General features: G+C 42.9%; 1 protein-coding gene across 2 annotated transcripts in view; it reads right to left on the bottom strand.

Moving 5' to 3' along the window:
• The window catches only part of LOC126518038 (tetratricopeptide repeat protein 39B-like), a 176,191-nt gene that overhangs the window by 2,526 nt on the left and 157,050 nt on the right, over positions 1 to 16,615 (bottom strand). For both annotated transcript variants that reach the window (XM_055064122.2, XM_050167890.3), the window contains 13 exons: positions 15,475 to 15,598; positions 14,420 to 14,552; positions 12,862 to 12,961; positions 12,699 to 12,764; positions 12,187 to 12,298; positions 11,182 to 11,249; positions 10,981 to 11,040; positions 8,936 to 9,027; positions 8,208 to 8,369; positions 6,562 to 6,679; positions 5,655 to 5,766; positions 5,454 to 5,571; positions 93 to 209 (listed from right to left, as the gene is read on the bottom strand). In XM_055064122.2, coding sequence (XP_054920097.1) covers positions 93 to 209; positions 5,454 to 5,571; positions 5,655 to 5,766; positions 6,562 to 6,679; positions 8,208 to 8,369; positions 8,936 to 9,027; positions 10,981 to 11,040; positions 11,182 to 11,249; positions 12,187 to 12,298; positions 12,699 to 12,764; positions 12,862 to 12,961; positions 14,420 to 14,552; positions 15,475 to 15,598 — 1,382 coding nt within the window. The remainder of the gene's footprint in view (positions 1 to 92; positions 210 to 5,453; positions 5,572 to 5,654; positions 5,767 to 6,561; positions 6,680 to 8,207; positions 8,370 to 8,935; positions 9,028 to 10,980; positions 11,041 to 11,181; positions 11,250 to 12,186; positions 12,299 to 12,698; positions 12,765 to 12,861; positions 12,962 to 14,419; positions 14,553 to 15,474; positions 15,599 to 16,615) is intronic.

Here is a 16,615-nt window from a genome sequence, read left to right as displayed (position 1 = left end):
AAGATTACAAACTTGCTAAGCCTCTTCACCAAAAAAAAATTAAGTTGAATAAAACTGAAGGTGAATGCCACCTAAAAAAGACAGCTCTTTACCTGGCCTGGTCCAGCCATTCCTTGGCCTTAGTATACTGCTGCTGCTGCATAAAGAGGAAGCCCAGCTCAGCAGCAGCAAAAGGCAGCAGGTACGTGTCCTCCAGGATCTGGTCCTGACTGCAAGTAGGAAGTTGAAGGCACATCAGTCATGCCAACCACACAATAGTTTTGTAACGTGGTCTAATAGTGCGCTGCAAGGAATACAGAGCATCATCACTGCATACAACTATAGTAAACAGAACAATATTAGCTCTTTTTCTTTTTAACACGGTTATGTGACTGCATGTTCCACCCATTCGGCGGCTGAGGCACCTGCCTGTCGGGCAAAAAATAAAATAAAATAAAGCACTTGCTGCAGCAGATTGGTAAAACTCTAGTGTTGCACCATACGAAGCACATCGTTTCTTACCGTCTGAATTCAGTGCCAAAGAATCACACTCCACGATACTCGTAGCCAGCAAGCCCACCTTTCTTGTTTGATTGCTACACAATAATCACTTTTAACTTAAAAAAGTGGCACCACTTCTGTCCTAGTGAAGGACAATGCTATATGGATAGATCATAACAGCACAGGATGCGCAGGTGTGTATCCTTTGTGATCACAAAGTCCGGGAATGTCTGAGCCAGTCGGGGAAGTACAGGTCGGCACAGGGGATGCCACGCAATGTAGTCAATTTTCGTTAATTCGACTCTGATGGGACTGATGAAATTGATCGAATTATCTGACGGTTTGATTTAAACGAGAAGCAGAAAAAAGGACACTGCTGATTAATTTGTCATTGTTTGCCCTATCCTAACACGCCATCGAATCAAACGTGCGCCCACTTTCTCTTACCCACATCTCTTTGCAAAGATTTGTCATCTTGTCTTGGGGTGAAAGTTTCATGGGCACAGAAAACAGCACTTTTACTCCAGCTCGTTGCCCAACCCTTTTCAATTTGTGGAACAGTTGATGAATATAGGGCAAAACAACTATCATCTGCCCTATATTCATCGGCTGTCACACAATGGCTGTCACAATGAGCCGGAGTAAAAGTGCTGTTTTCGGCACCCAGGAAGCTTTCACCCTTGTGCATGATGACAGATCACTGAAAAAAGAAGCCCTGAGGATCCACTACAAAACAAATATAAATATGTCCAATGCAAACAGGCTGTGATCTATCAGATCTTACTCTCCTGTGGTAGAAGTTGTGTTGGTCAAACAGGGCAGTGCCTTAATGGAAGTATCAAAGAGCACAAGTAAAAGTTCAAATAAAAAACAATGGTCACCTTGCCATTCACTGCAACGATTGCCTTTGCAAGACGAATTTCACCGCATGTTCAATAGTAGGCCGGGCTGAGGAAAAATGCACTAGGGAAATTATCGAAGCCATGGTGATAACACAGGTGACAATTGTATAAGCATGCCTTCCTCTGGCTTTCCAAAAAATAAATTCCTTACCTGGAGGACAGTGTGCATTGAAAGTGCGCATATCACACTGTGTCTTGTATATTAGTGCATGTTCTGTTTTGAAATAAATTAGTTGTAGTTAGCACTTCGTCTGCCCTGTATCCCCCTTAGTCCGCGTCTTCTAGCGAAAAAAAAAACAGTTCCTTAATAGGAAGCTTTAGCTTGGGGGGACCCACATAAATACATGGGAAATCAGAAATTGTTTTTCTCGGCAATGACTACCCCAAATTTGTTTCACTTAAAAGAAGTGAGACTCTTGTGACCATAGCAAGTGGATCCTTTATTTACGCTGTACAATATCTTTATAAAAATTGTTGAAAATCACAAATTTTTTTGAAAATGGAGCTATCACATTTACAACTCCGTAATACAGCAATGAAAAATAATATCGCAGTTATGTAAATTTCATCTAATAGTACATCTCAAGGAGGAAAGGTTTATGTGTTATAAATGGCTCTCAAATAGACCACTACTATGTCAGTAGGACTTTTGCAAAACCCTTGTAACATCCACACACTTTTTGATAATTGTACTTTAATTTTTAAAACATTTTTTGCAAGTCACTTATTCAAGTATTTCTTCAGTCTATCTTCTTTGTTCTGACCATGTTTCATGGAGCTTTGTTTATTTTTGTGGGGAGAGTGGCATGCCTAATACCTGTGTCACACGGGCACATTTGGAAGGCCTTCCAGTCAACCACCTTTGAAACGCCACAACTCTATCGACTCAAAGGAGTGGTCGCGCTGCTACACGGCACTTTTGAAAGGCCATTGAGTGGTTCAGGCGCTTCTCGCAAAATTGTGTGGCGCTGCGGATCTTCATTTTCATTTTCATGTTACGAAAAGTTAAACAGCATTAAAACCATTTAAAAGCACTATAATTTCATTTATGTTTGTTTATACATTAAAAAATTTGTTTATACATTGCCATACATATATGTTTAGTTTTTAAGTTGTTGAGTAGCAAAACTGCGGCAACGTTTGCGCCGCTCGATGCGGCTGCTGTTTTGGTGTGTGTTCGCACATGTCAAGTGGCAAAAGCACTTTATTGAATAATAAATAACACTCATATATAGTATGTTTAGAGCATTTGGTTTGATTTGTTCTTTCCAACCGTGAGTACGAGCACACTGTGAACGAGAAAGCATGTTCGCGCTGTTTCCGCTTCCGTTGCTCAAAGGCCATCGAGATTTCGATAGAGTTGTAGGGTGCTCCGTTGACTCGATAGACTATTGACTCGGCGGCCTTCGAAACCGCCCGTGTAGCAGCTCAAACTTGACCTTTGAGTCAACTGACTATCGGTTGGAAGGCCTTCCAAACACCCGTGTGACATGGGTATTAGATCACATCGAAGTGCAATCTCGTCATTGAGTGAGGCTGGACACTCTCCTTCTGAGGCAGCCGAAATTCTAAACATTAACCTCTACTGCAGTACTGAACATTAGCCTGTAAGGTTGTCCGCTGGGCTCTCAAACATGGCACACTTAGGGATTTAACCTGCAGTGGCCGCCCTGTCTCATGGTCACTTCTCACCTTAATAAAATTGTGAGAAAGAGAATCCAATACCAGCCACTGAGAACATCAGAAGGCTGGCCTTGGAGCTAAATATGTTGGCGACGAGAGGAGCCGTGAAAGGAACCTCAAGATGCTCCCCTACAAGTTGCAGAGAAGACATGGACTGACAGAATTGCAATGAAAGGGGAGGTGAGAAAACTGCTGGCTGCTGTTGGCACAGGCCACAAATGGAGAACTCTTGGCAATCGTCTTTACAGATGACAACATTTTCATGGTAGAGGCCTGTCACAACACTCGAAACTGTCCTGTGCTTGCTCCGATGTCAGGCATGCAGCCAGTTAGACAGCTTTTCAAAACTCCCATGTGGCATGGATGGTTTGAGATCGGGTAACCACCTACGGACGTGTTCTCTCTTGTTTTTGTGACGAAAGGTGCGAATGTCAATACTGACACATACTTGAAAGATATTCTAGAGCCTCATTCGCTTGCTCTGGTCCCAGTCCCATTTTGACACTCCAACGAGTAGTCTTGGGCTTTGCAGCAGGATGGCACCTCAGCAAAACAAGAAGAGCAAACCAACACCACATCAATGGTATCATGCTCTTTTGCCTGTCTTCATTCTGGCTGCAGAGCAGGTGGCAAACTACCCTGACCCAAACCCAATGGACTTCTGTGTGCCAGCTGTTCTTGAAAAGGAGGCCCGCACCCATGAGCACACCAACATGCGGCCCTGAAATCATAGCTGGAGCAAGCTTTGAGAAAAGTTCCCCTGTCGATACCGCACAGGCTGTGATTGAAGCATGCCCGGAATGTTTAAAGGCCGTGATCAAGGCCAGGAGAGGAGACATCTAAACAAATGTTTTGCATTGCATTGCATTTATATTAGGTGAATGCCCTCCAAATATTTATTGAGCTTTCCTTTGCTGTCAACAGAAATATTATTATCTATGGCGCACCCTGTAAATTGATATATGAAACTTGTTTGCTTTAGATGTTCTAATGGATGCCGTTTAGATAAATGCAATACCTCTTCTTGGTGCAGACTTATAATTTGTAAACTTCGTGCTTCTATTTTGTTTTCAAATTTACAAATTTTCAGCAATTGTAAAAATATCCAGGCCCTAAATCAAAATTCTGCTTCCAGCAGTCACTAGAATTTAGCTCTTTCAAATGCAATAAATTTCATTAAAATCATCATCATCATCATATTTTACGTCCACTGCAGGACAAAGGCCTCTCCCTGCATTAAAATCGGTGAAGGGCTTATCTCAGAAAAACGTTTCTGCATTTTATATGTATTTTAATACGCGGCATCGAAGTGGGATTGAGCTAAAGCTTCCTTTCAAGGTCATAGCAGAGAACAACTATTATCATGAAGCAACTTAACTAGGGCCCTGTAATGTGAATTCCCTTGAACCCACGTGCTGTAGTCAGTAGACCATTCACGTCAGAGACCAGTCCTAAGAAAAAGCCCCCGGATGCATCTTGCATTTGAACAAGTCCACAGACAAGTCCATAACAAGTCCATGGTACACATGTGCATCTCATGACTGGGTCTCACAGTTGGGGCGGATGTGGTGTTGACATTCGTGAAGCCATTCCTCTTGCAGATTCCAGCATGGATGAGGGCTGCCATTCAGCTGAATTTTCAACAAGAAAATTTTTATGCGCTGGTCCTCTTCATGCCAAGGAAGTAGGCCAAATGACATACCACAACTTTGGCACTTGCTGTAATCACATGAGCATTGAATGCCAAGTTCAGCAATACCTAACTAGCTGTGTCTTTGTCCTAAAATATTATATTGCCTGTAACGCTAAGCAAAGCTACCCCACCACCATATATATAATTATGTTAGGCACAAGGAATTCGAGCACATAGTCTACAATTTCTGTTTGTGAAGCTTCTTGGCAAAGAAAACCATACCTGAAAATTCGAGGCAAATATAATAAGACACAATTTGCGTGCAGTGAAGCTTGCTAGTGGTATACTGAATATAGTGCAATTCACATACGCTATGACAAAGAATTTTAAAAATCTAATTACTATGACATGCACCAGCATATCAATGTTCATTTTAAATACCTTCAACATGTTATGCTGGAGCTGACACCCACTGCAATAACCAGTAGTCATGATTTATAACAATTACCGGTTGTAACAGCTTACAATAATATAACTGTTAGTGGTGTTATAAGGCTGCACTGCATTCCTCATTATGCAAAATAGCTCCTTTATATGTAACATCTGTTATATGCATATATTTGTTGCACACTGACGTCGGTGAGCATATTTTAGATTTTCTTTGTCATATTAAATAATTCGTTATATCCATGTTCGTTATATTGAGGTCAGAGCAATAAGCACCTGATTGACGGCCGCCCAAAAGTCATACTTACTATTTGAAAACTTCCAGGAAGCATTCCTCAGATTGCAGCGGGTGGCCCATATAACGCATGCAGACGCCCTTCAGCAGCATTGCGAGGCAGTAGTCGTCGACGTACCTTTCATCCATTTCTGCAAAGTACAGCGGATGAACGTCTAACTCTCATGCAGCACTTCCAACTAGCATGCATGAGAGCTATGCTTTGTGGCCTGACCTTTTTCCCTGGAGACCTCGGGCAGAGCATTTTCAACGAGTCCTAAGATCTGGAGCAGAAGCTTCTCATTGCGCCCAATCATGGGGAAGCTGTTCCACATGTACATAATTTCCTGAAAAGCAAACATGACTCTCTCGTTTGTTTGCTTGAAAACGTCTTTTTTACCTCACACGATCACTGCACCACAATCGTCACTGAATACAATTAGCAGTTGTAACTAAAACACCAGATGTAAAGCATTAGGTCAAAGTTGGGTTGTCCCTATATCAGCCTCAGCCGAATTATCTGAGGCATGACGAAATGAAATGCCTATGCCATCATAATTTAGTGCTTTTCAAAGCCTAGGCGCAGAATGTAAATGCTGGTATTTTCATGGGAATCAAGCAATCTAATGCAAGAAAAAAATTTTATGCTTCTAATTACGCGCAGCAATAAGTGCACTGCACCTTTTTTTTTTTTCAGCTGCAGATGGTGAGCAAGGAATACACTTGAATTACGCGCAATGCATTATATTGGCATTGTGCTGATGGGCACCTTTCCGTCTTGCACGCTTCTCGCTTTTACTTTGTGCCTTGTACACATTGTGGTGCACAGATTCATGCCAGCATTTAGTGAAGAATTAGGGGAGAGAGCATGTGATGAATGCAGAAGGAACACAGGATGTGGGTGGAGGAGGAGATTGTGGTGGACAGCTAGACAGCACATGTTGCTAAGTCATTACAGTCAAACCTCACAGTAACAAAGTCGCGCATACCAATAAAACACCTTCGTTATATCCGATATTCGTTATAAGCATATAGTCGTTATATGCAGCTATTTGCCAGCAACATTTACACATGTACACTAATGTTAATTTTCCTCTAGCGCATAACCTGCTGCGTAGAACATTCCTTAAGTGTTAACTTACCACAACAGGCAGAGTGAGCCGCTGGCCATTGTCGAAGAACTTTTGAGACTTTTTCACTACAAATTTCTCGATGGGAATGGATTTGCCAGCAATTTTCTGCTTGAGCCCAGGAACTTGCCTGCAGAAAGAAAAAGAAAACAATGTCAGTGTTCCGAATGCTTTATCTTACACTAAAAAATAACCACAATGAAAGCTGGATGATGTACAGATGACCGCTACCATTGAATGCAGTCGACTCCCATAAATCTAACTCTTGCGTGACCTCAAGACTTGGTCGATTATCCAAAAGCTCAAAATAACAAATGGCAGCAAAATTAATTAATTAAAACTTTTTTATGGATTGAAGTAGCCTGTAATGTACCTGCTTCTTTCTCTTGAAGCTCAGCTCAACCAACATATGGTGGAAAGCACCGACAAGTCTAAACGCTACCTCAGCATTGGACTGTCACGTTGCTCACAGTGTCGAAATCAGCGAGTGGCCCAAAACCTCAACACTGTCTTCAGTACTCACAAAACCCTCAAAAGATACAAAAGCAGTAGCACCACCTGCGGAACTTGTTGCATTTTTGAGGCTTTAATAATTGCTGCATGCACGAGGGGGTGCCTGTGGGGTTCAAATTACCCAAAGTTGCATCCTTTTGCATTCGAATTCGAAACTAGTTTTCCTTCCACAGCAGTGTATGATCTCACCGACTGTTTCAGTGCATTCAGATTGAGCAAGGAGTCTAGTTAACCAAGGTTGAAGTAATGGGTGTCAAGTCTGTCAATTCTCGTTAAATGTCTCCACCCTAAGTCATATGCCAACCACTTTCTAATTTTACTCTGCCTTGATGTGTGCAACTGCATGCCCGAATTGCAGTCCTGCTTTCAGACTGTCCTCTAAAGTAGAAGATGATGTGAAGGGCTTGAAAAGACAACTGCATAGTACACATGCCTGGTGTGTGTGCGTGCTTGTGTAGCACAGAATTTTAAACAATTGTTTGTTGCAGATAGCACAATTCTAGACCTTTAGTATGATTACATAAAGAAGCAGACGTTACTCGCACAAAAAAATCAAAATGCATAATCAACTAATTAACAAAATTACACACAGTTTTTGTTTAATTTTTTTATTACACATATTGCAATTTATAAACCAAAGCGGATACACTCACAACAAATTACCAGGTTGACACTAGCTTGAAGAAATTCATAGCATTAGTTGCAACGAAACGGCACTTTGTTAAAAAGGTAAGTAGGACAACAGTGCATTTTTACCAGAGGTCTGGCAGCACATGTATTGAAACCAGTGCCATCCTCAGCATTCCTTCCTAGTGTATATGCCTTGCACACTTACTGGCTGCCATTCATAAGTTGCAATATGTGCCACAAATTAATTAGTTAAATGTTAGCTATTACACATTTGTTAATTAGTTGATTATATGTTCCGATTTCTAGTGCATGTCCACCTCTTCAAGACATCCACCTCAAGGACTAGAAGTGCATTATTTGCCACAGGTGATTTCTAAAAATTACGTATGTTCTAAAAAATGCGCACCTGGTGTGTAACACAAGAACACATGAATGCACATGCCCTCTATGAGGTCATGTTTTCATTCCCAGTAAGTTTACTTGTGGTATTCAGCCCAGATTTGGCAACAACTTACCTGAGGAGGTTAACAATCTCTTCCATGAACTCGGTGCTGCCATCCCTGTACTTAGCATACAGGCAGGAAGCCTGGATGTAGACATAGGTGGCCTTTGACCACCGGCAGCCCTTGCGCAGGATGTCGGCAGTCTCAATGGCTCGGTCCCAGTCACATCTAAAGCTGTTTATATTTTCATTTCAAAAGGCACCATTAAGGTAACCATAACCGCTGGTACACCATATCCACCATGTCATGCAAAATGCGACACGTACCCTTCCCGAAATCAAGAACCCCAGCCTACTTCATTTTGCCATGCTGTGTGCAGATTACCATACAATTTGTAATTACGTCCATGAATTGACATGACTTTTCTTTGAAGTACATGTTCTAGGAGGAACATTAAGAGGAACGCAAATACAACACGCTGAAAAGCACCAAAAGGGCATGGTTATAACTTTCTTGCATGCTTCTTCATGCATATATTTCTTTGGAACAAACCCTGTAAAGGACTTCTTCATAAGCTCAATTTTTCATAATTTCATTCAGTGTTGAAGTTCCAGAACAATTCATGGGCAGTAAATTTCGAGAGATGGTTGATATGACCAATTTCATTTCTGTGGCAGCACGACTTGTGAGCCGGTGCAGTTTATCAAATATCAAAGGTCATTAACGAAAATTAAGATTCTCGTGAAAAATTAAGCTGCCTGTAGTGTAAAGAGATGGGGAAGGGAGCTGCAAGCACTTACCAATGGCACCAAAGTAGTTCCCAGTAGCAAATATAATGGAAAGGAATCCACTCATTCTGTGCCTCAATTGCTTCATAATACTGGTTTATTCCCTGAAAAAGAGAGAGCAGTTTAAATTATGTTAATATCAGCTGTTCACAGAAAGCATATCCGCTAAAGCAAATATTCCAAGCCTTTCTGTGATCAGTCTGTATTTTTGCACATTTCCTAAATACAGTGCTAATGTTGCAACAAGAACCCTAACATAACTTAGTCAGCAAACACTTTACATCCTCATAAGCAATGCATGACACATTCTAAGAGGTATGGGTTTGTATGTAGATCCCAAGAAATTTCAAAGGTTGTCCAGTAGTGACAATAACGTTAATTTCTTGGCAAAACATCATCTGTGCCAGAAGATATCAGAAATAATGAGATACAGGCAATTAAATTCATTAGTTAGCTGAACTTTAGTAATTGATCTTCTATGTACTAGGGGCTTTAGGGGCCTTGTAACAGTCCTGGAAATAACACTTCAAAGATGTTGTCCCCCGTTATCTGTCCCAAACCATAATGGCATTCCATGTGGCTTTGCCACTCAAAATTTAAAAAGAAAACACCTCATTTTTTTAAATACTGGGTGTAGTGCTTTTTGACAGCCGTCAGTCTAAGGTTCCATCAGCAGCATGATAGCAGGCCTCAAGGAGGGGGGGGGGGGTATTGTGTATATGTCCACCTAGTGGACATGCCCATTTCGGCTGCTGCTGAAGGGCTCATTGGCTACTGGCTGGACCTGTGTGCCAGTGAGAAGGAAACAGGCACCGACAGCCAATTTCCTTCTCACTGGTTCAGCTCCAGCCAAATAGCGGTGGCCAAAATGGACAGTCCACAATGTGGACACTTACAGAATACCCGCCTTTTCAATTAATGTCATCAGGTACAGCTGATTGAGATAAGTGCTTCCTATAGTCAACTACTGGAGAGAGGGTACGGGGTATCGCGGGTTAGGGTGGTGGCATCCAGGGCATGGAAACCCATCGACTGCTATGTCAGGTTGTAGAAAATGAAGAAAAGGGGTTTATTGGCTTAGTTACACGGCTCCAGTACGGAAGCCCACTCCACGCAAGAGCAAGTTAAATGTCCAAGTTCACATCAGGACCCTCTGTCCCCACTCTCAAAAAGTCTCCGCTTTTGATCCTGTCATCTTCCCTAGGCGAGTTGACTAGGGAATCTAAAGACTGTCCAGCAGAAAATCATAATCATTGACTCCATTGCAATACCATGCCCATGTTCGCAACGACCCACAGTAACTCCGCCTCCGAAGACACTGGTTTTGAATCTGTGGCAAGTTCGTCGTCATTGTCCCCCTCCTTTTCATCCTTTGCTCAGGCTTCCAGGTAACGGTCGGGTGAGCGCCCTTTGTCGGACCCTTCAACAGTCGATGTCCATGCTGCCTTAACGTCTGGATAGGCGCTGAGGGTTGGGTGGTGGTTTGACATGTGGCAAACGTCCAATTAACGCTTTTGCAGTGTTGAGACAAAACAAGGGGTTATTTGGAAGTTGTGAAAGTACAGGGATTGGGTGGGATTTCAAAAAGGTTTTGCAGAAAAATGATACATAAAACACCAGTTGCGCTTGCCACAAGTTCAGTGAGAGATATCTCAAAAGTGGGTCCCAATGTAGGGATTCTTTGTAAATGAGTATGCCCTGAGCAGTGACCAACTTCCATTTAGGTTTTGCAATAATTTTAGTAAACTACTGAGATAAAAAATACAATCAGCATATATTGTGTACTTTTTTTTTATTGCGATAAAGGCTTGCCCATAAGGCATAATTCTTGGTGCGTATATGTGTATTATATGTGTGCTGTGAGGTGTTGTGTACTTAACAGATTAATCAGTGATTGCTGAACAACTATTCTTTTCCAGAGAAAACAACCCGCTGCTGCGAAGAAAAGGCTCATTATTTGAACTCCATTATTTTTAATCATTCACCCTTGAAATTTCTCGGGGTCATTTAAAGTCTTCGCTGAGGCACCCGGTGTCAATAAAAAGTAAATAACTTACATTTTCTATCTGACCCTTGACCTGATGCATCCTTGCATTGAAAAACAAACTGAGCACACCCTGAAAATATAAGAAAGACCCAAAGAAATAATTAGTGCAACAGCGCTGCATGACAACTGAAAGTTTACCCAAGAGTGAAATTTCATGGCATTACTGAGAGATCTGCACCAGCTGAACAAAAATGAGCTGTTTTCAGCTTACCTTTGGATATTTACTTAAAAGGCCTTTCACTAGCCTTTCCGAAAGTTCTAGATCTCCGTCACCAAGTCCTAAAGAAAATAATAAGTAAAAAGTAAGTCTTGGTTGTAAGACAAAATGCATTCATAAAGAAAAAATTGCTTTCAGCAGTGCTTAAATGCAACCCACATGATCAAGTGCAAAATATGCATTGCGCTTGGCAAATGGAAATAGAATGTGACGTTCACATGTCTCAAATCAAGCAGGTCAACAAATTGAACCTCATCAAATGAAATAGCACCCGGCACGAAAATAGCATTGTCGCATGAACCTATTTTTTCATTCATTTATTCCTAAAACTACCAATGAATGGAATCATCTGCTGGCCTCAATTGTTAACATAACCGATACATCTGCGTTTAGAACTACTATTGAAGAATACTTTAGTTAATCTGCATTTTTTTTATTTTTTCATCATTATAACCTGTCGTCTGTACATGTTTTGTATTTCATTCCACTCCCTTCTGTAATGCCTTTGGGTCTTGAAGGTACAATAAATAAATATCCAATATTTGCTAAATGTATATTTTGTTACAGGCTGATGTTGGCGAGAAACATTTTAGAATTACTTAGTTATGTCCAATAATTTGTTACAGCCATTTTGGCTATTCAGGTTCGACTGCATAGCAGAGCACCTTCTATACATCTTTCATTTGTCTACAGAGAAAAGCTTCTGTAAAAGATAAAAAAGCATATCACCAAGGAAAGAAGCATATATGGTCTTTGCACCAGCACAGAAAAAAATGCAACACAGCAGTCGGAAATATGTATACAACGGCTGGGAGCAGGTCACCAGGGTCCTGTTGTACTTGCCAAAATGCAAAGCCTTCAAACACAGATAAAGGTTTGGCTCAGGAAACCCTTTGTAAGCAAGAAACACAATTATTTATTTCCGCAGCTGGTGTTTCAGAATGTAGAATTGCTTAGCAGAATGGCCTTATATGCACAAATACATGGTGTGCCGCTTACCCAGGATGTAGAGGACAAACGTGTGATATGCCACAAGCACAATACTGCACAGAGGCCCACGGAGGTAGTCTTGCATCATGCAGCCTTCTTCTAGTTCTCGCAATCCCAGCACCTGCAATTTAACATCCCCAACAGTCAGTTGCACCTTCAGAAATTTGGGACAACACTGTTGCTTCCATTGCTCAGCCTCCATTAAAAGTACGCAAATGAGTATGAAGACCAACTAATTTCGGATCAATCAGATAATATTATGCAGGAAGTAATGCATAATAAGGATGAATTACAGAATTGTAATCTTATGTAGGAAGTAGCCACTGAACGCTTATAGTACAATACAAAATACCCTGTAAACATTGCATGTGCCCTCACACATGATAGTGCGCGCGCAAAAACGTAAATGCCAATAAGAGCTTTCTGCCTGAATAGCTACTATTTCTGTGTCTTTTTATTAATACCTGAAAGGAAGATAAAATACTAATATCACTGTACGCCTGCACTTGTTGAAGCCCCACCTTGTTTCCGGAGAATCCTATGAATTCCAGGAGCTTCAAGATCCGCGATGGAAGTTGAGAGATCAGCTGCAACAGAACGATGACAAGCAGATTAGCCAACATGTTGCCATGTTAGCATCAAATCAATTACCACAACAACAGGCTAGAGAAATGGCACACTCACCAGGTTAAATGCACCAACGCCCAAGTGGACACCACTCTCAAAGTGTTCCTTTTCCTTCGAACTCTCCCAGTTCCTTGTTGCCAGCATTTGCATACATTCCCTGCAAACAATAGGGAACCGCGTCAATGCCTACGATAGGCATGCGAAAAGCCTCTGCGCGTAGCCTGCACAGTGAGAACTTCTGACTCCAACAAGCCAGCGACATCGTACAATCAATCGCTCATTCACACAATGTAGCGTGCAGCATGACATGAATACAGTCACGTGACAAGACAGCTACATGCCACACGACACACACAATAATTGTGTTTCTGTAGTTGCGAACTGAATTCTCTCGCAGAACACGGTAAAGCAATATAAACGGATAACACAATTTAATAAGTGAACACATGTCATGAACATTTACTGCACTTAGGAAACAGTTTGAGTAGAGCGTTGTGGCTACAACGCAAGTTGCTCGTATAATAAATGGCGCAAGCCTTCACCAGCCTTCTTTTTTTTCAATCAAGGGCCAGTGATGCGACTAATGCCCCTTAATGCAATTTTTTATCCGAGTCGAGTAAGCGATGGCGCCTTTAGTGCTTCAGCACACCACTGTAATATCGGTGCACGCTCAAAAAATCCTTTCTCGCAACTCCGCGACACTGCATCCTTCGTTATAGTACCAAGGCATGGCCACATTATACGCGATGAATATAATATCGCTCTTCTGCACAGTTATGTTACAGAGGCACTTTGCATGGCAGATATTTCCGCCGGTCCGAACTCGACATTTTCGAGTCATGATAGCGATGCTGAAAGAGAAGTGCGCATAACGCGGTCACTGGGCACCAAAGGAAGATGTTAAAGAGTACAACAGATACACAAACACAAAAGAAGTTTAAAATTCAGCGAGGCGAAATCTGCGGGGGAAAGCTTGCCGTACATGAAAAATGGCCGCACATAAAAGCCAACGGCCGGAAACGAAACGCCCATCGGCGCCGCCTGCCACGAAACTGCAAGCGTGCTTTTCCGCACTATCACACCTTATGCGGCGAAGCCCAACTATAGCGCAAGCGCCAACACATGCGGGTTGCCGCTTTTTCCGCATAAATGAGTCGCGAGAACGCGGCTTGTTTTCGAAGGCCTGTGCCACTGTTCCTTCAATATTTCAATGCCGTGAAAAATGAGAACATCTGTTAAACCTAATTCGCTTCTCTTATCGTTGGCGAATCGCCAGAAGAAAAGGACTGCATGCGAGGACAGAAGATTCCGTGTTTAACCTTATCGTAAGTGACACCGCAGTCGCGCCCTGCGGCGTGCACTTATTTCTCCGCGCTTATAATGGCTCGTATAGCACCCTTCGATCACCGCTCGAACACCGATCGCCACATTGAACATGCGTCTGTTTCCGACCACCATTCCGGTGGAGAAAATACTATGGCAGCAGTTAGTATGTACGAGTACTAACACTACCTTTGTTTTGTCCAGGGAATGAATGAATGAATTAGCACCCAGTCAGGTAAGGCTCAGTACACATTGCGAATGCTTTCAAAACAACCTGAAGTCGGGATCTCACTTGTAAGACTGGTAACAAGACCGGATCTTGAGTCCTCCCTTGATGAAGGTCACCAGGCTCTGATCTTCGACGAAGGTCAGGATGGCGTTCTCCAGAAGGCACTCGGCGTAGCACAGTTCCGCGTGGATTTCCTCTGCAAGGCCGAGTCGCGGCAGGCGATTCAGAACAGTGCGATGCAGAGCAGTGTAACGCGAACCAAACTGCGTCTTTGTGCTGCGAATGTAACTTTCCGTTATATAGGGGCAGCTGCGGTTCACCAACGCTCACACGTCAACCGAGGAGCAACGAACGCTTAATTTGAAACGTCGCTTTGATTCCAGACCAATTCCTCGTGCGTGCGTCGAACGCTGCTGTTCGAAGACACCGGCAAAATGTACCCAAGTAACAGTGACGTGACAATGTTTACATCTGGGAATCTCCTCCAAGCCTCGTTGTGGCACAGTTTTCGACTGTCAACACGAGCGTGAAGACTGTCGGTAATTGCCCATCCTGCTTTCTGCCCATCTTAATGTACACAGTCATAACTCCTCCCTCGCTCACAAGGGCACCGTGACGTCACGGATTTTAGCGGCATCCACGCGGGCCTAGTTACTTTTTTTATTAATTTCGTTCGTCGGTAAAGATAAACTACATTGTATTCAAGAGGAACTAAAGACTGAACTTCGCAAGTCTCGAGTACATTTACTGCGACACAACAACCAAACATACGAAGCAGTACTTTGAAATTCATGACGTCACACTGACGTGCCGGCGCTGAGGTCGGAACTGATTTAGCGTTTCTTTTTCAGTCTTTTTGAAGAGATATGAGCGGCTCTCTCTCTCTTTCTCTCTCTATCTCTCTCTCTGCTGCATTCAGGGCGAAATGGGTACAAAAAATAAAAGCGAGCGACTTCACGAAAGTGGATAAGGAAAAGTTTGAACTTGTACGCAGTGAATATCTTAAAGACGCACCAGTTTGTTCCGCGTACACACCCGAGACGTATTTCGGCCCAGTTCAATGAACATTATAGCGAGCCACCTTACAGGGGGACGCGGAGAGAGATACCCGGACTCACGCATGGTGTAGGTGTTGTAGTCCGGCCGGAGCAGCATCCGCGCCACGGCCGAGGTTCTGCGGCGCATCCGGTTGCACACTTCGACGCCCTGCCGTATCGCTTCCTGCGCACTCTTGATGTCGCTCTGCAAAAGCACGCACGCGCGAATCGCCGAATCACCACATGCGGTACACTTGTGACGTCATCATCATCATCATCAGCCTGGCTACGCCCACTGCAGGGCAGAGGCCTCTCCCATACTTCTCCACCTACCCCGGTCACGTGCGAATTGTGGCCGTGCTGTCGCTGCAAACTTCTCAATCTCATCCGCCCACCTAACTTTCTGCCGGCCCCCTGCTACGCTTCCCTTCCCTTGGAATCCAGTCCGTAACCCTTAATGGTGTAAACTCATGAAAACCAGTTTACACCCTCCCACAACGACAACAGTCGTCGTCTGGTCTCGCTTGCGTTTCTTTTCTCGAAAAAACTCTGCGCTCGCTACTTTTCCGTCGAGAATACTAAGTCACGCAAGATAAACGCGCATGCCGTTCGTGACATGAAAGCACCGGGCGCGCACCGTTAAAGAAAAGGCAAGCAATGTGGATGACAACGATTCTTTTGGGGACAAAAAAATACACCCCAAGGGGTGCTAACATTTAGCAGAGTGTGCTAGTTCAGAGCCTGCGGTGGTCGCTAAGCTTACACGTGTCAATTTAAGCCGCGTTTGGCCGTGTTTCGTCTTCTTTACACGAAGATTCCTTGGCTGAATACCTGCGTATACCTGGGTGAATACCTGAATATCGACGCCTTTCCCAGAAAAAGCTGCACGACAGGCGCTGTGGTATATAGCGCGGCATGGCACAAATTTTAGTACGCGGATATGGCTTTCCTCTTTTTTGTTGTTGTTGTTGTTGACTGGCGTGACACAAGAAGAAAATGTCTTCTTACAGAGCGCCCTGTACGATGCTGTTTCCTGCCTAACTTGAGACATTCCAAGCCAGAAAACACGCCCCATAAGAGGATATGTTATATCTTAGGCATTACTTTCCTTTAACGTTTTGCGAATATAATGACATAACTAGTGCCAGCGCAACAAGAAATAATAATAATAATAATAATAATAATAATAATAATAATAATAATAATAATAATAATAATAATA

The sequence above is a fragment of the Dermacentor andersoni genome, chromosome 11 (genome assembly GCF_023375885.2).
Source record: "Dermacentor andersoni chromosome 11, qqDerAnde1_hic_scaffold, whole genome shotgun sequence".
Taxonomy (NCBI): domain Eukaryota; kingdom Metazoa; phylum Arthropoda; class Arachnida; order Ixodida; family Ixodidae; genus Dermacentor; species Dermacentor andersoni.
Note: the sequence above shows the minus strand (reverse complement) of the source record. Positions and strands in the feature narration are given on the sequence as shown.